Source organism: Carettochelys insculpta, chromosome 1 (assembly GCF_033958435.1).
Source record: "Carettochelys insculpta isolate YL-2023 chromosome 1, ASM3395843v1, whole genome shotgun sequence".
In the NCBI taxonomy this organism is placed as follows: Eukaryota; Metazoa; Chordata; order Testudines; family Carettochelyidae; genus Carettochelys; species Carettochelys insculpta.
In genome coordinates this window covers 311,859,404-311,882,008 of record NC_134137.1, presented here as the reverse complement: position 1 = coordinate 311,882,008, position 22,605 = coordinate 311,859,404, and the positions used below count along the sequence as shown (strand labels likewise).

Here is a 22,605-nt window from a genome sequence, read left to right as displayed (position 1 = left end):
GGGAGGGGCATCGTGACATCGGCGCATTCCCCACACGTGACCAGTGTCCGCCGCCGGCTTACCTGGTGACGTAGTAGCGTCAGCCGGAAGCAGGGTCCGGCAGGAACCCCACCCCCAGCTGAGGTGCGCGCGGGCCCGGCCTCGCTGCCGCGGAGCAGGGGGTTGAGCGCGCGCGCGCGGGCGGCTCCCCGCGGTGCAATATGTTCAAGAGAATGGCAGAGTTCGGGCCTGACTCCGGCGGCAGAGTGAAGGTGCCGCCGCTGCTGGGGGGGCGGGGCCGGGGCCGGGGCCGGGGCCGGGTTTCCTTCCCCGCGGAGGGAGGGCCGGGGGCGCCCGCGGCCGGCGCGGCTCCGCGGCGCAGCAGCGGCCTGGGGAAGGCACGCGCCTCCCACGGAGCGGGGCGGGGCTAGAGAGCAGCCTGTGTCCCTTCCGCCAGCCGTCGCGCCGGGCAGCGAGGTTCCCCGTTTGCACCGCTGGGCAGGTCCAGCTGGGGCGGCCCTGCTCGGCTCTGCGGGGCCGGGCGGCTTCGGCTGAAGGGCGCCTGCGGCTCCCAGTTTCCCCCCGCCTGTGGTCCTCTGCGGAGCGGCAAAGCGGTTGGGTCGGCAGCTGCTGTGCTGGAGGAGAATACAGTTGTCACCGCTTCTTGCCCTCCCACCCGCGCTTACCACCCCTAGCTTCGGTAGTGCAGGACTATTTATTTAGCTCAGAAAACCTAATTTAAGGAAAGCTTGTACTGGAATGAAATTGTTGGTCCTTATGCTGCCACTGGACTCCTTGTTTTTAATTTCTCTGTTGGAGAATCATAGACTTCATAGTGATAAAAATACATGGACTAATGCTACTTTTAAAAGAAGCAAATCTATATGGCAGAATAGTTTAAATTGAAAGAAGTAAAAATAGTAGCTGTTATGTGGCTTTTCACTGTAATTAGTTTTGTAGTTGTTTACGAGATGCTGACAATTTGGTCTGGCTATGGTCTGAAGAAGTGGGTCTGTCCCATGAAAGCTCACCTAATAAACTATTTTGCTAGTCTTTAAGGTGCTACTTGACTGCTTTTTGTTTTTTTAAAGGGTGTTACTATTGTGAAACCTATAGTTTATGGAAATGTTGCACGGTACTTTGGGAAGAAAAGAGAGGAAGATGGACACACTCATCAGTGGACAGTTTATGTAAAGCCTTACAGAAATGAGGTAGGCAAAAAGTTGCTTTGACCAAAAGATGTGTAACTGAACTAAAATATATCCGAGGGGTACCCAATTTAGTGTGTATCTTCAAAAACAACAAGAAGTCATAAACTACCAGATTTTGGAGCATAAGCATCTGACGAAGTGGGTCTTTGCCCACAAAAGCTTATGCTCCAAAATAGCTGTTAGTCTGTCAGGTGCCACAGGACTTCTTGTTGTTTTTGAACTGAAATGTTTATCATAAATTGTCATTGGCTCGCTACAGGTCTCAGTCCTGCAAAAACTTATATTCATATTTAACTAGTAATCCTATTGAGTCATTGAATTCATAATGACAAAATTAGGGCCTTACCTGATAAAATGTAGCAAATGTAATGACTGACATTGGAGGAGTGCCACAAAGGTCATTAGTATTGTATTGGTGTAAGAAAAAAATATAGGCACAATTAGAATGCTTTCTTCATCTGTAGTACAACTCAAAAGAAATGATTATGTGTATAACTACAAAGCTGGCATTAGGAAGAAGGTACAGATGAATGTGGGGTGAAAAGTGTTTTATATAGACTGGCAAAGAAAAAAAAATCTACATTTCTGCAAAGATCTTACAGAGAAGAAATTTGATTACCTCAAAAATGTAGCAAGAGAGATGGATGTTTTAGTCTTGGAGTTTGGTCTGGTTTTGGCAGATAGTTAAGTTTGCCTCATTAATAAACATGATAGGTATGTGGTGGGGGAGTGTGAATGAGAGAAACTGCGATGTTTTAATATCTTGTGTTAATTTGCTACAGTGTTTATATTTTAGGATATGTCTGCTTATGTGAAGAAAATACAATTTAAACTACATGAAAGCTATGGTAATCCTTTAAGAGGTAAACTAGTTCATTTTATTTTTATGATTTGCGCATATTCTCACTATGTGGAAGCTATCATCTGTATTTCTGCCACTGTTTTTTTTTTTCCCACTGTAGTTGTTACCAAACCACCATATGAAATCACTGAAACAGGTTGGGGTGAATTTGAAATCATCATTAAGATATTTTTCATTGATCCCAATGAAAGACCTGTAAGTACGTTTTTGGTTCTTAATAAACCCTTGTTTATGTATGGTGTATTATGCATTTTTAAAATTTGGATTTGGATTACAGCTGACAAGAAAAAGTTCTTCTACTAAGGCAATGAAATGGCATAACTATGAGAAGTTTTGCTTCATCCCACAAAGACAGCAAGCCCCAGAGTGATCACATGCAGGAGAGCTCTCCTGCTTACAAAGCTAATGCTACTCATTAGGGGTGAAAAGTTTTTTTTTGTCCACAGGAGAGCTGACAGTGGCTACCCTGCATCCTTTTTAGTCATGTCATTGAAAGTCTGAACATGTTTAATGTCTTCATTACTGTATACCCAAGTTCCATTTTTTTGTTGCATCTTGAAGATTCTCTGTGCTATTGCTCAGCTTTTGTAGTCCATATTTGCACTGAGATTAATGATAACTGTCGTTTACACTTTAAAACTAAGTTTGGATAGAAAAAAAACGGGACAGCATGTCTCAAGTAGAAGTATGGTGTCTGAAGGTGGGAGGCAGCACATGCTTGCTGAAAAGAGACTTTGTAAATTACTGTGATCACAAGCGCTTAGTCCTTTTTGTTCAGAACTCTCAAAAAGAGTTAACCAGATTAACACTACAGAGGAATTATGAGAGAGACTTTTTTTTTCCTTCCTTCAACACCACTCATGTAAGGTTTTCCAAAGCAGTATCTTCAGGAGTACTACAAGTTGTACTTCCCTTGTCCAGCACTCTCAGGACCTGAGTGGCCCCGGATGAGGGGATTTGCCAGATGAAGGGAGGACAGGTAGGCTGCCTGGAGGGGTCCCTGCTCCTTCAGGACTCCCCACCAAAGCTGCAGGGGTCCACCACCTCAGCTGGGATTCCTGCAGCTGGAGCTGCTGGTGGGTCTCTGCCCCAGCTGGCTCCCATCTGCGGGGCTGCTGGGGTCTCCCCGCTTAGGGCAGGGGTTCCTATGGCTGGGGCTGTCAGTGAGGCTTAGTGCCCAGCTGGCTGCCAGATGCAGGACTGCTGGAGTTCCCCCAGCTGGGGCCCCCAGTTCTGCTGGTGGATTTTGTGCCCCAACCTGCTCCCACCAGTGGGAGCTGTTCTGTGGCCCAGCAACATCCTCTTGTCCAGCAGGACAACAATGTTGTCGGACAAGAGAGATCCAGATGATGGAGTTTGGATCTGTTGGGTTGAAGTAGATAAAATGGCCTGAATTGTCTCTCTTCACTCACTGCCCCACATTATGTATCACTCTTAAACTTTGAAGCAGAGATCAGATATTTCCATGCCACTTAACAAATTTGCTTAAGGCAGTGGTGTCCAGCATGGTAGCCACGTGTGGGTATTTGGCCAGTTGAGTGTGGCTAGCTGGCTTGAACAATAAATATATTTTCAGAATAATATGGCTAGATCATTATAGCAGCTACTGCTTCTGAACTGGTTGAACACCTGGCTTTAAGAAAAGGAGTGGAAGGGGCTGAGTTGTTGGGATTTATTGATCAGAACCATTGTAAATTGATGTTGCCTTCTCATGGTGTTTTGGGTATAACCCTGGCCTCCCATGAAACACAAAGTGTTTGTAGATGTGTTCACAGCCTGTTCCACTACTTGTCACCTCGCACAAAACAATAGAAAAGGAACTCTTAGAGAAATTCATTTAGATCTTTCTATAAGGTCCTCTTGTGCTGTTTTACCATGAGAAGGGGTAATCTAGATCAGTACTGAGAAGCACTTCCTAACTGAGTTTAGTTAGGCATAGGATGCTACATTAAGCATGTGGGGGGGTTGTGTGTTCTGGATCTGTCTATAAGATGAGTTAATGTACAGTCAGGTAATGTGTGAATCTATAGCAGTGTTTGTTGTGTTCCGTGAACAACTCACAGTTGTGCTGTGAACATCTGATATTTTTTGCATCATACTCAGATGGTATATATTTTCTGTTGTTAAAACCAGATACAACATTACTTCTTCGTTGCTATGATACCTGATTAAATTACTTCATTTTGTTTTTGATGTATATATTGCTGTTTGGTTTGTGTGTGGTTTTTTTTTTTTTTTTTTTTTTTTTTTTGGGGGGGCGGGAGGTGGGATCTGACAATTGTTTGGAAGAGAATTTTTATAGGTGTTCCTGTATAATAATAATAATAATAATTAATTGTTTGGTGTTCCATTGTCTCCAAATCTTTAAGAAATGCTGATCTATAGCATATGAACTGGCTGTGCAGCAACATCCCAAGTGGACATGATTATATCATGCTGTAAAGTTCTGTATGATGCTTTGACTCCTTGTTAGTGTTGTAGCTATGTCCTCATGGGACGTTAATGTGTGCCTAGCTTGTGTTGTGAAGATGCACTTCCTGACTTTTTGTGATGCATCAGCTCACTGTGAATGTTTTTAAAAGGAGTATTATTGTAATAGCATATATGGATGAATCTTAATTTCTCTTGTCTTCTGTGTTATTTTTGCTAGACCCTTTCCAAATCTAGCTATATACATTTGGCTTGATGATGCTTAAGTTTGACAATTAATACTAATTTCAATTATTTTCAGATTTAAACTGTATCAGAAAACTGACTTATTCTTGTATTCTTACAGACTTAAAAATCTGCTATACTTGCGTGATAAAAAGAGCACTGAAGGGTTAATTCTATTTGAATGTGTCTCTTTTTTACTCAGAGTGGTCATATTACATTTATTTATTCTGGTTTGTGTGTTTTTACTTGCACAGGTAACTTTGTATCATTTGCTGAAGTTGTTTCAGTCTGACACCAATGCAATACTGGGAAAGAAAACTGTAGTATCTGAGTTCTATGATGAAATGGTAAGAAAAGAGAACATATTAAAGGTTTTGTTTTTAAATAGTGAAATTTATAACAGGTGTATTTTTTCTCTAATAGATATTTCAAGATCCTACTGCTATGATGCAGCAGCTTTTGACAACATCTCGTCAGCTTACGCTAGGAGCTTATAAGCATGAAACAGAATGTAAGTGGCAAATGGTAACAGTTCTAGTGTTTTACATGATTTTTAGACATTAATGGTTTCTAATTATCCTTGTCTGCTGTTGTGAAGTGAAATTAGTGTATGGAAAAAGCTAAGGGTGTTTTTGAAAAACATCCTTGCATACTGACAGATTTTGTATTAAAACAGAAGAGTTTTAAACTAATTTTAAGATCTAAAAGTCTTAGACTTGTACATTTTTGATTGCTTACTTCTAATAAATTCTGGATAAAGGCTGATAGGAATATTTATTCTTCATATAATTCCAGTGAAGTCAAGAGAGTACCACAAAAAATGGAGTTGCCCAATAGGTTTGAGGTATAAACATCCCTTAGTCATATAAATGAACTATTAGCTGAACTCAGAGATGAAACTTAAAATATTAACAATAAATTTTGCGATACTAAGGGCATAGCTATACTACGAAGTTAGGTCAAATTTGTTTAGGTTGGTTTTCTAGCACTGGATTTTTGTGAAGTCAAAAGTGCACGTACACATTGGTACATAAAGTCGATGAAGTGTGTCCCCATCAATGTTGCTAGGTTTGACTTTGTCAGCAATGCACTGTGGGTACCTGTCCCACAGTTCCTGCTGCCCTGTTGCATTGTGGGTTTCTGTCAGTGTGTGATGGCACAAAAATGTGCAGTGGGTCATTCTCGGTATGTCATCAGGATGCTGTTGGGCACTTGCCTCCTGCCCTTCCCTTTGGAAAGCAATGTCAGAAGGGGGTTTTGTGTCCTTTTTTCATGGCCATGCAGAGGACATTGCAAGGCTAGCATGGAACCCGTGCAGTTTAAAACAATTGTGGCAAGTACAGCTTTAACCTCCTTTGTCCAGCACCCTTGGGACCTGAGAGGTCATAGAATCATAGGGCTGGAAGGGACCTCAGGAGGTCATCCAGTCCAGCCCCCTGCCTCAAGCAGGATCAACCCCCATCTAAGTCATCCCAGCCAGGACCTTGTCCAGCCGGGACTTAAAAACCTCAAGGGATGGAGAATCCACCACCTCTCTAGGCAATGCATTCCAATGCTTCACCCACCTGGTGAAGAAGTTTTTCCTAATATCTAACCTACACCTCTCCCTCTTCAACTTCTGACCATTACTCCTTGTTCTGCCATCTGACACCACTGAGAACAATTTCTCACCCTCCTCTTTAGTGCTCCCCTTCAGGAAGTTGAAGGCTGCTATTAAATCACCTCTAAGTCTTTTCTCTTCTGTAAACTAAACAAGCCCAAATCCTCAGCCTATCCTCATAGGTCTTGTGCTCTAGACCCTTAATCATTTTTGTTGCCCTTCACTGAACCTGCTCTAGCAAATCCACATCCTTTTTATACTGGGGGGCCCACAACTGGACACAGTGTTCCAGATGTGGCCTCACCAGTGCTGAATAAAGAGGAGTAACTGCTTCCCTAGATCTGCTTGAAATGCTCCTCCTAATGCCCCCCAGTATGCTGTTAGCTTTCTTGGCTACAAGGGCACACTGTTTACTTATATCCAGCCTTTCATGCACCATAACCCCTAGGTCCCTTTCCATCGTACTGCTGCTGAGCCAGTCCGTCCCCAGCTTGTAACAATATTTGGGATTCTTCCACCCCAGGTGCAGGACTCTACACTTCTCCTTATTGAACCACATCAGATTTCTTTTGGCCCAGTCCTCCAATTTATCCAGGTCCTTCTGGATTCTCTCTCTACCCTCCAACATATCTACCTCTCCCCCTAGTTTTGTGTCATCTGCAAACTTGCTGAGGGTGCAACCCAGTCCCTCATCCAGGTCATTAATAAAGATGTTGAATAACACCAGCCCATGAAGCAAGCCTTGCAGCACTCTGCTTGAAACAGACCGCCATCCAGATATTGAGCCATTGACCACTACCCGTTGGATAGAAAGCTGGCTTGATGGTCAGGCCCATCTTATAGTCCAAAGATCCAATCCATATTTCCTTAACTTATGGACAAGAATGTTGTGGGAGACACTATCAAAAGCCTTGCTGAAGTCAAGGTATATCACATCCACTGACTTCCTCATGTCCACAGAGCTTGTTACGTCGTCATAGAAGCTGATCAGATTGGTGAGGCAGGGCTTGCCCCTGGTGAATCCATGTTGGCTACTTTTGATCACTTTCCCCTCTTCCAAGTGCTTCAAAATGGATTCCTTGAGGATTCCTTCCATTATTTTCCCAGGGACTGAGGTAAGGCTGACGGGTCTATAGTTCCGTGGATTGTCCTTCTTTCCTTTTTTAAAGATGGGCACTACGTTTGCCTTCTTCCAGTCATCCGGTATTTCCCCCGATTTCCAAGAGTCTTCAAGGATAATGGCCAAAGGTTCAGCAATGACCTCTGCCAGTTCCCTCAGTACCCTGGGGTGCGTTAAGTCCAGACCCATGGACTTGTGCACATCTAGTTTTTCTAGATAGCTCAGAACTTGTTCCTTCCCCACAGATGGCTGCCCTCCACCTTCCTGTACTGCATCATCTAGGACCATCATTGGGAAGTTGACTTTGTCCGTGAAGACTGAGGCAAAAAAAAGCATTGAGTACTTCAGCTTTTCCTGCATCATCTGTCACTAGGTTACCTCCCTCATCCAGTAATGGCCCCACACCTTCTCTGATAACCCGTTTATTGTTCACATGCCTGTAGAAACCCTTCTTGTTACTCTTCACATCCCTTGCCAGCTGCAGTTCCAATTGTGCTTTTGCTTTCCTAATTACTGCCCGGCATTCTCCAGCCATATGTTTATACTCCTCCTTAGTCAACTGTCCTTGTTTCCATTTCTTGTATGCATCCTTTTTGAATTTAAGCTGAGTAAGGATTTCCCTGTTAAGCCAAGCCGGTTGCCTACCATGTTTGCATTTCTTACTGCACAGTGGGATTGTTTGTTCCTGTGCCTTCAGTAAGACTTCTTTAAAATACTTCCAGTTCTCCTCAACTCTTTTCTCCTTCATCTTCGTTTCCCAAGGAATCCTGCTCATCCGGTCTCTTAGGGCGTCAAAGTCTGCTCTTTTGAAATCAAGGGTCTGTATGTTACTGCTCACCCTTCTTCCTTTCATCCGGATACTGAAATCTGCGATCTCATGGTCACTGCAGCCCAGGCCCCGCCCCCCCCCAACTTCCATTTCTTCTACTAGTTCTTCCCTGTTTGTGAGCAACAGGTCAAGTTGTACACAGCCCCTGGTCGGTTCCTTCAGCACTTGTACCAAGAAGTTATCCCCAATAGTTTCCAAAAACTTCCTGGATTGTCTGTGTGCTGCTGTATTGGTCTCCCAACAAATGTCTGGATGAGGTCCTGGATGAGGGATTTTTTTCTGGTCCTGGGTAGTCCAGCTCTGCCCCGGCCTCAGCCCCTGCTCCTGGGCTCTGCTCCCCACTATTGTCACAGTTTCCTGACCCCCTCTGCATCCCACCCTCCCGTCTGGCTCACCAGCCCCAGCCATTCCACCCTAGCCTCCAAGGGCTGCAGCTTTCTGCATGGCCCCAGCCGCAGCTTGTGCATGCTGTGGTTTTGTGTGCAGCCCTGGCTGCGACTTCCTGCCCGCCCCCGAGGGTGAGCTAGTGGTCCCCAGCCAGGGCCTCTGCATGCAGCCCCTACGATTAGCTGCCAGGAGCTTGGGCTGCCAGCTTACCAGGCCACCACTCCCTGCTGGTGCTCCTGGTCGAGGTTTCCTGGCAGTTGACGTTCCTGAAGTACTTTTTGTGTTTGCGTTATTGTATTTCAGGAAGATTTGAATAAGACAGGCACCGCAGGAGCTCTGTCTGCTGCCATATCAGCTGCAGAATTTCTGCCTGGGTTTCCAGTTCATACGGTCAGAGGGCTCTCCTTTCATCCCAATCAACTTGTCTCTCGTCCAGCGTTGTTCTTCTCCATGCATTTAACTGTGCCCTCTCTATGCGTGTGTCTGTCATGTTCTCTGAACGTATCTTCCCATGTTTTTCTGCTGCAGATCCGTGCCTGTCTGTCAGCAGGGGTGGGGGAAGGGAGGGGAGCGGCAGAGGTCAAAGAGCCTGCTGTTGAGCATGCTGCAATAAAACTTAACTGGAGGGCAGACATTAAGGAGATACATTTACTGTAGATAAGTTTAACACAAAACGGAATTTCATGAAAGTACTTCCCTGAAACGCAATAGGGACGTATTCCTTGCAAGGACAGGTTTTGGCTTTTAAGCATTCTCTGCGCAGCAGGCACTACACAGAGATCTTAAAGGATCTGCTTGACTCAGTTCGCTCTGGAGTTGGTTAGGCACAGATTGGGGTGTAATTGCAAAATGGGTTTCTGCAGCTGTGCACGCTGCAAGTGGGTCGGAGAGGCAGGAGAGCCTTTGAGCTGTGTTCGTGTCTGTCATCATGTACTACTTCCTTTTTCCTGGGGCATTGAGCCTTTCCTTTCCCCCAGGGAAGCAGGGAAGGAAGGGGAAGTGGGGGGAGGCATGGCATGCTGCTTCTCCCTGATCTGCTGGGACAGTGAGAATTTCCCTTCCCTTACTAACCTGGGGAAAGGAGAAGGGCATGGCAGAGCAGCTTGCGCTACCATATAGTAGCTTAATGTTCCTGCTTTCTAGGTTGCAAAAAGAGATATTAGTCTGCTTAGAATAAGAAAAATTGATAGTGAACGAATACTAACTCAGTGTGGGCACCAGGCTGTTCCTTAGGCTGCACTGCTCTGTGGTTCCATGACTTCGGATTACTTATTGATGGCTTGGTGTGGAAAGGTGCCCTGTGGAGGAGATCGAAATAAGGCAGCCTCCCGCAAAAACCTTGAGGCAGGAATTAAAGTGTACCTGCCTGAGAGCTTTATGGAGATAAGCAAGGAGGATGCGCTGTCTCCGGACACATTAACAAGCTGTCTGGGGGGACCAGAGTTTGCAGGTACAGCATCTCCCACAAATCACACCCAATTGCTTTAACCCACTTTTAGCCTTGTTAAAAATGAGAACTCGCCAGAAGTGTCCCCTGCACCATCAGGGTCCAGCCGCGAAATGCCCTGGGAGGAGGGGATGAGATCCAGTGTTTAAAAAAAGCTACTCTCTGAGGGCAAGATCAGCTGCTCCGTTTGCCTGCTGACCGTTGTCGTCGTCCTTTTCCTCATCTGCCATGTCCTTCTTGCTGTTGCTAGGGGATTCCTGACGAACCTCTTTTGAGGTGTCCACAGATTGATTGTTTGTTTGTTTGGGGATTATGGTTGGGCCACTCTCTAGAATCCCATGCAGCTGCTCATAGAAGCAGTGTGCTTGTGGTGATGACCCAGAACATCCGTTTGCTTTCTTTGTTTTATGATGTGCCTACCTGAGCTGCTTTATTTTCATGTGGCACTTCTGGGTCTGCCTGGTGTGTCCTTTTTTCTCCAGGCCCTTTGAGATCTTTGTGTATATGTCTGTGTTACTTTGTAGTTTTCCCATCACAGATTCATCTCCCACCCCGCCAACACAGCAGTGAGATCCTGGATCTCCTGTATGCTCCATGCTGGAGCTCGTCTGCAACCCTGATAATTCATGGCCAAACATGCTGCTGAGTTGTGCTGCCTATGATCTGCTTCTCATGCTGGCCAAACAGGAACTGATATTTAAATTTTCCCTGTCTGCTTCCTGCGTACTTGGAGAGCTGCAGAGCTGAAATTGATGGTCAGAATGGTCACACTGGCGTACTGTGGGACATATCCAGGAGGCCAAAAATGTTGACTTTCACAGCACTCTGTCTGCACTACCTGAAGGTCGAATTTGGCGTTATTCCTCATGAAAGGTGGGAGTGCAAAAGTTGACCTTAAGAGTCCTTAAATTTGATGGAATGAACCCAGAAGTGTGGAATGATTCCTTATAAATGTGACCTAAGTCACCTAAATTTGAATTAATCTCCTAGGCTCTGTCTGCACTAGCCCAAAACTTCAAAATGGCCATTTTGAAGTTTACTAATGAAGCGCTGAAATACATACTCAGTGCCTCATTAGAATGCTGACAGCTGCGGCATTTCAAAATTGACGCGGCTTGTCCAGACGGGGCTCTTTTTCAAAAGGACCTCAGCAACTTCGAAATCCCCTTATTCCTATCTGCTGTTAGGGATAAGGGGATTTCGAAGTAGGCAGGGTCCTTTCGAAAAGGAGCCCCCTCTGGATGAGCCGCGTGGCGGAGAGCTGCGTCAACTTCCAAGTGCTGCGGCTGCTGGCATTCTAATGAGGCACTGAATATGTGTTTCAGCGCTTCATTAGTAAACTTCAAAATGGCCATTTTGAAGTTTTGGGCTAGTGTAGACACAGCCCTAGTGTAGGCCAGCCTAACTCCTTTACCTGAAGTCAGCAGTTATTTTGAGATGGAGTGAACAGTTACTATTATTTGTGTTCTAAATGAAGTTCTTAAGAAATGGCCAACAGCATGAAAGTTTAAGAGAACCAAACCTATGAGTCACCTCCCTCTCCAGTTGTCTTCCTAATTCTTTGTTTCCGTTGCATCTTTAATGCTTTGTTTGCATGAAGTAAGTGTTGACAATATTACGGAGAGAGAATGGAAAATAAACTCTATAAACATTGACTAATTGTCTTAAATCTCCACTTTTGGATTTTGAATCTTTCTTATTTCCTATACTCAGAGCATAGCATTAATATAAATTCCAAACCTCATCTTGCTGTCTATAGCTCTGTTGTTCTACTCTCTCCAAGCATATGCTTTAGTTTGTCCTCCTGTCTGGGTCACCCCTCTCTTTTAAGTATTGTCATTGCATTATATTATGTCAAATACTTCTGAGATAGCTAAAACCAGTAGCGCATATAACTGAGCCAGAAGATGATGGATTCTAATCTCAGAATTCTGTCTATAGTGATGTGTCAGTTTAAGTGATTTATCAGACTTTCTGGCCATAGTTTTATCATCTGTGCAGTGGAAATAATGTCCTTATAAGTTTACTCATCTGAAGAATACTTCTCACAGGAGTAGTGAGGACTACTCTTTGTGTTGTGTAACTTGTTGTTTTGTTAGTTGGATAATAGACGTTTTATGACTTTGCTTTTGAGCATGTCAGTTTTTTACTTAAAGTAAAAAAATGGCCTCATGTTTCTACTAGGCATGGATACGTGATTTATTGTTGTACATCCAAAGTATTGGAATGTTTCCTTATTTTCATTTCTCTCAAATATGCTTCCTGGAGTTTGGGCTGTTGAATATTCCACAAATGCCTGGGCTGAGTGGGTGTGTGTTTGCGATGGAATGGAGAGCCAGAAATTCAGATTTCTGTTGTCCTGAGATTTCAGGAAGGAAAGAAGTGAGGAATTCTACCAGTGTTTCTATTCATACACTAAGAAGTTGGAATTCAGGGAATTTCAGTGCTGCAGTTTTTGTAGGAAACGTGCAAGGACAGATTCTGTGGCACTGTATTTAAGAGTGGTCAAGGCATACATGGTGCTTCTTCCCAATCACCCCACTTTCAGAGGGAATAAGAGCCCAGTTTCCATCCATGCAAACTTCAAAATGGGAATCTGAAAGTTCTTCTGGACTCCTCCTGTACTCAGTGCTCTTTTAGGGCCCAATTATTACCATCAGTCAAGATTCACTGAAACAGATTCTGCCTGCTGTTATCTTTCCTGAATATTGTATTGAGTAATTGCACTTTTGCAGAGCTTTAAAATTAGCTTTTTCTTTGTTGCCATCCCAGTTGCAGATCTTGAAGTAAAAACCAGGGAAAAGCTGGAGGCTGCCAAAAAGAAAACCAGTTTTGAAATTGCTGAGCTTAAAGAGAGATTAAAAGCAAGTCGTGAAACAATCAACTGTTTGAAGAGTGAAATCCGGAAACTTGAAGAGGATGACCAGACTAAAGATATTTAACAAATATTAACTTGATAGACTAAATTGTAAATATAGGGTCTTGGACCATGGAACGGTGTTAACGTATTCCCTCAAATATCATTTGAGGGGGGACTATGTAGTTTCATCCATGAATTTCATTTCAAAAGATTGCTGTATGTGAGGTCAGCTTTATAGATGACAGATGTTCAGTGTTTAAACTACAAAAATATGTGCAGTTTTTATTTTTCTACTATTTGTAAAAGTGCAGTTCTTTGAAAGCAAGTTGAGTACAACATGGTAACTTTATGATAAATCTCTAGTTACATTTTGTAAATCATAGTAACTTATCAGTTTTCCTACTCCATTTATTCTTTCTAAATAATTGTGTGGAGATCAATCTTTAAAACTGAACATTAAGATAGTAATACTGTAAACTTTTTCATATCTGGCATTGTATTGTCTGGAAGTCTCAAGTAACTGGCATTTTAACCATAAGTAAATTTTAGTTATGTTTTCCACAAGTACAGTATAGTGGAAGAAAATACAAATACAGCAAATGCAGTATGTTTATAGTGTACAGTAGTACTATTGTTGGTAAATAAATCACTGTATACATTTTTGTTTCGTAATATCTAATCTTATTTTTCTTTAGTGTTATGCATTGGTAGGTGTTCTTCTCTGTTATCTAGAATATGTGAATATCTAGCAACCTCCCAGCCCCAGGGTTGCTGGATATGAAAGTATTTACCGTAGCTTTTTCACTGTTAGGAATTTGAAACACCTCCACCTAATTCAGTAGTGTCTAATGGGAATTAAAGAATTGCCACGCTTGCTCTTGTCATCATAGTAGCAATGTTATTTGGATTCCCAACACTCCACTCCCTGTTCTAATTCAAGGCTGGTGACTCACCAGAGTCACTGGGGCCGCTGCTGCTATGTGCTTCTCCCACCAAGTGGTGGGGCACGTGCACAAAAGCGGTGGGGGCCACTGCCTGCATGTGGCTCTCAGGAGGAGCCCCATTGAAAAGTTGCATTAGCCGCAGATTGACCACCCCCGTATTCACCACAATGCAATGTCCACTTCACCACAGGGTGAATGTGTTGGACACTTGCCAGCCTAGTTGTTGGCTTCACACCCACTACAATGAGTAAACTTGAAGAAAGAGGTTAGAATCTTTGGTACGTAGGTAGATTAAGCCTGTTAGTTTAAATTACATCTGTGCTCCTGGTCTTGATATGAGAAAAAAAGTGAGCTGACTTACCATTTAGGAAGATGAGATTCTTTTAACTAGTGGTTCTGTTTTAAAATAGTACGGAGGCAAACTATAGAAATGTAGATCAGGCTTATATGTATGCAGCATCCATGTTATTTATATTCCAAGCTGTGAGGTGCCTTGTGTTCTTGCAACTTTTTATTGGCCTACTATATTAGGGTATTACACTGTAGTATTTGTTCCCAATTCCAATAACTCTAACATACATATTTACTGAAAAAGCAGTACGTGTTGTTCCCTTTGACAGCTCTGACTTCATTCATGGGAATAACTGGCAGCAATGGAGCTAATTTTGATCTTGGAATAAAAAGTGTTCTCTCTTTCTAAGATTACTACTTTACAATAAAATCAGCTGTTAAATACATACAAAAACTGTAGGATCTAATGTGAGTTTGAGAAACAAAGCATTAGGCTTGGTTTGTATTTGAAATGCATGTGAACTGCCTGTTGACCATAACTTTAGTAAAAAGTTGAGACTATAAGGCTGTCTGGCACCAAAATTGAAGGTTGGGAGATACTCTCAAGAAAAACCGAATGGTTAGAATGAATTAACAAAACTGAATTGTGGTTTTGAAATGAGGGATGCTATCTTGCACCATTAATGACCCTGTTCGTGTTTTTCTGGTGGTGAAGCTGGCTGATTGGCTGAAAGTTGAGCTCAGGTGCCTCTTAGAGTGATCTTTACCATTTTCTCAGCATTGCAGGTAAGTGTAAGTAAGATGAAGAATTGGCAGAGAAAACTACTGCTACTATTATTTAACTGTATATTGATAAAATGATTTTGCCAGTAAGTATCAGGAACATGCTTACAATATTATTAAAAGTGAACATTTCACGTCACCAAATGCAAACATATATCAATAATGGGTATTCAGTAAAAGTTTTCTTTACTTTCTCAGATCCAAAGAATTATCCCAATATACAGTAGATTTACCATTGATAAACTCCTTATTCATAAGTGAAGAGGGACAAGGATGTAACGGGGGGGAAATAAATCACCGTTTTAATATTTTTCTGTTTACATTATATTTTTACGGCTAATACAAAACCTTAGATATCTGTTGATTAATTTAAATTAGGCTTAATTGTTCCCACAAAGCAAACTACTTATGCCTTTTATTTTGGATCATGTTCAAGAATGCAATTGCCCATACAAATCTCTCCTTGCTGGTTGCAGAAGAAGCTTAAACTGTGGCAAAAATACTTAATTTTCATATACCTAATTTTACCTAATACCTAATATACCTAATACCTTAATTTTCATATACCTTCCTGCTTTTTCGGAATACATAGTGCATAATCTTTACACTTCTACCTATTTAATTGTAGAGTAACAGACACAAAGCTTCTGTTTTATTTTCAGGCCTTACTTCAATTCAAGTTGAAGTGAGTTTGGTTTTAGTAAAGACCGTAGAACTTGAGCCACTGGGCTGGATATACCTAGTTTCTCAGACAAGCTTGTACTAGAAGTTACCTCCTCATACTTCCCACCTCCCTGTGGCTATATATCCATTAACAATGCAACGGCTCAATCGGGCAGCATAGATGTCTTTTTGAAGTGTAAATTACATTTCCAAATCTAATGCTACATCTAAGCTAGAGCTGTGTAGACAAAACCCCAGTTTTGTCTACAAAACTCATGGAGCGTCTACACTAAAAATGCGTAAGACAGTAAATGGACAGAACTGGGCGCTTTTGTCAACAGTGTTCTGCTGCTCTCCCATGAGGCAAAATGCCTTTCTGGACAGAATCTGTCAACAAGAAAAGTCTTGTGGAAGCTTCAGGGGCCCTCTGACAGACTGGGCTTCCAGGTCACTAGGCAGCCACATCTGCTGTTCTTCCATTTGACTGCTCTGTTCAGAGAAGACCAGGCAGTTCGGCCACTGTCCGTTGACAGAGCAGCTCGACAGAGTGATCCATTTTTGTGTGTGGCCGTGATCTGTCCACAGAAGTTTTAAACAGATCATTCTAGTATAGACATAGCTTAAGTGTTAACATTCCTCACGTACTTTGTGTGAGTGCATTTATTGTACTTGAGCTGAGCAGTAGCTTATTTGGGGCCTTGAAAGTCAGTTTCCTTTTATAGGAGAGGAGGAGAAATCAGTGAGGCAGAGCAAGACTGTTTCCTTGGTGCACTTTATTTTTTTACCCAGTGTGCAAGGTCTTGAACAGAGGTGGATATCAACAGCACACCGGTAATTTCTTCTGTCAGAAATCTCAGCGCAGACACCCCCAAGAAGCAACTTTGCATATAGTTTGATACCAGTTAGAGAAATTAAGCCAGCCCCTTATTGTCAGCATCTTTCCCAAAATAACGTGCATCAAAGAATAACAATACTGCTTTTCTTCAAAGACCACTGCTCTCATGTTGAGAGAGGATTTATGTCCAGCAGTGCCATTAAAGGACTCCTGCCTACGTTCTGTTGTGAAAGGAGGGGCTCATAGTGATCAATAAATTTTAGTTGCCTTATATGTTCCCTCATGAAAGATCTTGTAACTTTTCTGTAAAAGCTCTAACATGTCTGTCTTCTGAAATGCCATTTCCCTTCTGTCACTTTAAACATCAGCAAAACTGTAGCAGTGGGCCACAACAGTAACTGATAAACATTCAAATCTAAGGTCAGTCTCACACTTCTGCTGCTGTGCCATCAGGGAGACTTCTGCAGCACTGGGCATGCCAAGAATTTTTTTCCCAGATGGAAGCTACGTTCTGCCCTAGAAGTACTGCAAGGAGGCTGCTATGTGCCAGCTGCTGTCTATTCTGGTGCCACAGCAGCCTCTGGTGGGCAAAATTGAACCGTGCCACTTCTTGGAAGAATTCTATTTTCGGGGGGTGGGGTGGGGGAGACCTATGGCTATGTTTACGCTGTATAATAAAGTCAAGTTTAAGGCAGTTACCTTGATTTTACAACGTTGCTATCTTTACTAAATACCATCAGGTCAATTTTAGGAAGTGCTAAGGGTTTACTAGAACACCATGGAAAGCTACTCCATGTAGCATCAAGTTCAAATTTAAAAGTTCAAGTAAAGGCTAGCATGTAAATGCCATGTCTTTAAATTGACTTTATTAGCCTCCAGAGGTGTCCTATATGTGTTCCACAATGCCTCACTCTTGTCTGCTCTGGCTGCTTCCATCTCTGCTGCTCTCCAGGGGCACAGGAATTAGGTAACAGGATGCCCACAAATTTGAATTCAGCACCAGGAAGTCTGTGGCTGTAGGGTCATGCTTAAATGAGAGGCTGAGAAACTTTTTTCTTTGTTATCAGTGCTGCAGGTGCATCTACCCATTAAAAATAGCCCCTACGTAGAGTTCATGGTTCTGTCTCTAACTCTACAAGCTGAGCACTTGGAGTTTTTTTCCTGGGCTGGGGCTAGTCCCTGCCCCACCGCACCACCTGGCAGCTAGGCTGTTTGGGGAGTGTGTCCGGGGGCGGGAGGGGAATCCAGTGCTTGTATGAGAGGCTGAGAAACTTCTTTGCTGTGGTTTACGTTTGTGCAGGGGCAACCCTGCCCCTGCCCCCACCCCCACAGGTGCCATGTCATGGGGGTCTTTCCCATGCCCAAATTCAAATTAATTGCCAAATTAACAGAAATCTCTTGCTTTTATAACCAAAATATCAAAGATTTTTACAAAAAGCAGTAGGTTTCTGTGTCTTCTCATCTGTCTCTCCAGCCATTCTCCCCTGCCGCCCTTGATCACAGAAACATGATCCATGAAAATAATACAGGAAGAATGCAAAGCTTGCAAAAAGAGTAGGATAGTAGGTTTGGAAAAAGAAATTTTGTGAGGCAGGGTTTTTGGCTTCCCAGTTCATTACACAGAGGTGCCCAACATGGGGATGAGGTTTGCCAAATTTACACACGCATGAATGCATCTGTGCCCTGGGATCACCCAGCTCTCCATGTCTTCTCAACCGGTCCTCCAGCCACTTTTCCCTGTGTTAAGTGGCCAAAGCTTGAAGAAAGAGAAGGATAAAAAGGTTGGGAAAAAGAGTTTTGGCTTCCCACTTCACTACAGAGTTGTCCGATGTGGGGGCTGGGGCTCGTGGCTAGCCCTTGACCCAATAAAAGGATGTGCCTGCAGTTCAGTGTGGACCATTCTGCCAGGCAGCACCATGTCCTGGCTTGTGTGTAGTGAGGGCTCCAAGAGGGGAGAAAGATTTTGGGGGGGCTTGCTGCTATGCAGGGGAAGTCTTCCCCCAGTGACTAAGATTTTGGGGGGCTTGCAGCCACTGAGGGGCTATTTGAACTGGCCCTATGGCCACAGACCTCCCCCCCAGTCCAAAATGATTTTGGGGGGCTTGTTGCTGCTGGGAGGGACCACATCAACTGGCTCTGTAGCCAGAGACCCCACAACCCCCTATGGTGATAAGGGGCTGGTACAGTCAATTGGGGCTGGTACCCTCTGCCTGAGAAACACTGCTTGTTGAAATTTGGTGAGCCCCATCCCCCTGCATTGGGCAACTCTGTGTAGTGAAGTGGGAAGCCAAAACTCCTTTTCCTAACCTTTTTATCCTCTTTCTTCAAGCTTTGGCTCCTTAATGCAGGGAAGAGTGGCTGAAGGGCCAGTTGAGAAGACACAGAGACCTTCCCAGGGCATAGAAGCATTCAAGAGTGTGTAAATTTGGTGAGCCCATCCCCCATGTTGGCACCTCTGTGTAATGAACTGGGAAGCAAAAACCCTGCCTCACACAACCTCTTTTTTCCAAACCTTTACTAGCCTACTCTTTCTTCAAGCTTTGCATCATTCCTGTATTATTTTCAGGGATCATGTTTCTATAATCAAGGGAGGTGGGGTGGGGGAGAGTGGCTGGAGGGCTGGTTGAGAAGATACAGACATCTGCTGCTTTTTGTAAAATGTTTGATATTTTGATTCTAAAAGCAAGAGATTTCAGTTAATTTGGCAACCTTTGCTGATGCTGTCTTTCCAATCTTCGGTTCTATTGGCAAATTTCTTATCAAATGGCCCCCTAAACACAGGGAAAAGTGGCTGGAGGGCCGGGTGAGAAAACACAGACACCTGGGTGATCCCAGGGCACAGAAGCATTCCTGTGCGTGTGAATTTGGTGAGCCCCATCCCCCATGTTGGGCACCTCTGTGTAATGAACTAGGAAGCCAAAACCCTGCCTCACAAAATCTCTTTTCCAAACCTTTACTAGCCTACTCTTTCTTCCAGTTTTGCTTTGTTCCTGTGTTATTTTCAGGGATCGAGTTTCTGTAATCAAGGGAGGGAAGGGAGCATGGCTGGAGGGCTGTTTGAGAAGACTCAGACACCTGCTGCTTTTTGAAAATCTTTGATAATCCAGTTATAAAAAACAATTTAGTTATAGAAGCAAGAGATTTCAGTTAACTTAGCAATCTTTGCTGATGCCCTACTTTTCTTTCCTTTCTTCCTTCTGAAAAAATGGCCGTTTGCTTTCTGCAAGAGGAATAAGGGCAATGCAGTGTGGGAAGATGACATCACCTACCCACAACCACTTGTGGGGCATTTTTTTCCCATTCTGCACCATCAAAAATACCAAGAATACTATGAGACTGAGGAAACTGTGGGATGTGTTCCCACAAGGCACTGCTGCAACAGTCGATGTTTGACGATTGAGTGTGGCAGCAGTAAGCCAACTTTGTGGGGAATCTGGGGAAATGAGGATATTCAAATATGAATATATAAAACTCAGTGTTACAAAACTGATTTTAATAAATTTGAATTTATCTTGTAGTGTAGATGTAGCCATTTTGGCCGTGTCTACACTAGCCCCAAAATTTGAAATGACCATTCAAATGGCCATTTCGAAGTTTACTAATGAAGCACTGAAATGCATATTCAGCGCTTCATTAGCATGCGGGCGGCCGCGGCACTTCGAAATTGATGCGCCTCGCTGCCGCGCGGCTCGTCCCAACAGGTCTCCTTTTTGAAAGGACCCTGGCTACTTCAAAGTCCCCTTATTCCCATCTGCTCATGGCAATAAGGGGACTTCGAAGTAGGCGTGGTCCTTTCGAAAAGGAGCCCCGTCGGGACGAGCTGCGCGGTGGCAAGCCGCGTCAATTTTGAAGCGCCGCGGCCGCCCGCATGCTAATGAAGCGCTGAATATGCATTTCAGTGCTTCATTAGTAAACTTCAATATGGCCATTTGAATGGCCATTTCGAAGTTTGGGGCTAGTGTAGACGTAGCCTTTGTGAGAAGAGACTTCTGCTAGCTGAGGGCTCTTTCATGTAGCAGAAAAAGGCATAACGAAATCAAGCATTTGGATGGTTAACCCAGACAAAATGCAGACTAGAAATAGAGTTGCAAATTTTAACAGTTAAAGTAATTAACCATTTCAACAAGTTTCCTAGGGATGTGGTAGATTCTCCTTCATATGCTGTCTTTAATATGAGTGACTTTTTTTCTAACGATTTAATGAAGCTCAAATAGACATTATGGGCTTGATGCAAAATATATTCATGAGTCTCTGTGGCCTGTTATGGAGTTCAGACTAGATGATCATAATGTTTCCTCTGGGACTTTATAATCTATGAGCAAAGATGCCTATGGGCTTGTCTACACTAGTTCCCTACTTCAAAGTACCGGCGGGTGAGCTGTGGCTAGACACGAGCCAGCACTTCAAAGTTTAACAATTCAAAGTTGCCGTGGGGGGGAATTTGCTTAATTAAATGCTGCATATGCACCGCAGCACTTCATTAATAAACTCCTAACACCCTACTTAACTCTGCCATGAGGTTTCTATGAGCTTCATGCCAGTCCCAAGCCCGGAGGAAGGAGGAGGGTTGGTCAGATGTGTGTGGATGCGCTGACCATCAAACAACAATATGAACAAAATCTGGTGCCAGTACAACTAAATGATAAAAGATGCTATGTTGGATGTCGCCTGGATAAACAAGGTCCGCAATACCAATTGAATGATCGGGGCTGGGTCAATAAGTTGGCTACCAAAAGAAAATTACAATTAACACACATGCTATCCATTGGAACATGGAACGTCTGAACGCTGTGGGCAACTGGAAAATTAGAAAATTAAAACTGCTTCAGAAGGAGATGGAGAGATACTGATGCAATATACCTGGACTGGCAGAGATGTGTTGGATGGGATCAGGAGAGATATGCAGTTGCGAAGTCATTTGGTCGGGAAACAAAATGAAGCATGAAGCAGGAGTTGGATTCCTTCCTAGCAAAACAGCTAGAAGAGCAGACTTAGGATACAAACTAGTGAGTGCAAGAATGATGGTAGCGAGATTTGAAGCAAAACCATTCAACATCTTAGTCATTCAGGTGTATGCACCCACTTTGGACAGTATGGACGAAGAGGTTGGGCTATTCTATAAAGACTTGACAAAGACGGTGGAGGAGATACTGAAGAAAGATGTGTTGATCATCGGAGGAAATGGAACTTGAAGGTTAGAACAGATAACGAAGGTTGGGAGAGAGTCATGGGAAGGTTTGGATATGGAGAAAGAAATGAATGAGGTGAGAAAGTTACAGAGCATGAGATGGTGATCTGCAACATGAGATTCCAACAAAAGGACTGTAGGAAGTGGACATGGTGATCGAATGATGGGAAGTCCAAGAACACGATAGATACGATTTTGATAAGAAGATGGATATAACAAAAGTAAAGCAGCTCCAAACTTTCCAAGGAGCGGATATAGACTCAGACCACAGTCTAGCGATTGCAAACATCAAGATAAAACTCAAAAGAAAACGTAAGACACAGTTTAAGAAAAGAAGAGACGTGGTGAGGCTACGTGAAGAAGAAACAGGGAATGCCTACAGAGCAGTGCTCAAAGAGAAGATTAAGAATATCACCACAGAGAAAGATCTAGATAGGAGAGTCGCAGGGATAGCCATCGCTATAGAAGAAGCAATTGAGCATACTGTTCCAGAAGAAGAAAAGATCAATAAAAAGTGAATTACCCAGGAGACCCTGAAGTTGGTTCAAGAGAAGAGAGCATTGAAGATCAGAAGATGTGTCTCTGAGATGGCAGAACAGCAATATAGGGTGAAATGCACTGAGGTAAGGAAAGCAGCCAGAAAGAATAAGGAGAAATGGTTAGAGAAGCAATGTGAAGATATAGAGAGGTATTATGGCGAATGTAAGACCATGGAGGTGTATAAAACAATTAGGAATATTAATAGGAAATGGCAACCAAAGCAGATGGCAATCAAAGATGAGAATGAAGAAGTGCTCATGAACAGGGAGAAGATTGTGCAGCAATGGATGAGATATTGCACTGACCTATACAAAGCACAGTTGGACCCAAGTGTCTCAGAGAGACTGATTGAAGAACTGAAAGAGATATCTCCACCGAGCATCAACATTGTGATGGGGTTCAGGGGTCCCC

At 43.4% G+C, this 22,605-nt stretch overlaps 1 protein-coding gene across 1 annotated transcript; it reads left to right on the top strand.

Moving 5' to 3' along the window:
- The first annotated feature begins 78 nt into the window (after positions 1 to 78).
- On the top strand, positions 79 to 13,611 carry YEATS4 (YEATS domain containing 4). The gene is made up of 7 exons (XM_075013058.1): positions 79 to 251; positions 1,071 to 1,190; positions 1,987 to 2,053; positions 2,153 to 2,247; positions 4,962 to 5,054; positions 5,131 to 5,218; positions 12,863 to 13,611. The coding sequence occupies exons 1-7, from the start codon at positions 201 to 203 to the stop codon at positions 13,030 to 13,032; spliced, it is 684 nt and encodes a 227-aa protein (XP_074869159.1). The 5' UTR covers positions 79 to 200; the 3' UTR covers positions 13,033 to 13,611.
- The last annotated feature ends 8,994 nt before the right edge of the window (positions 13,612 to 22,605 follow it).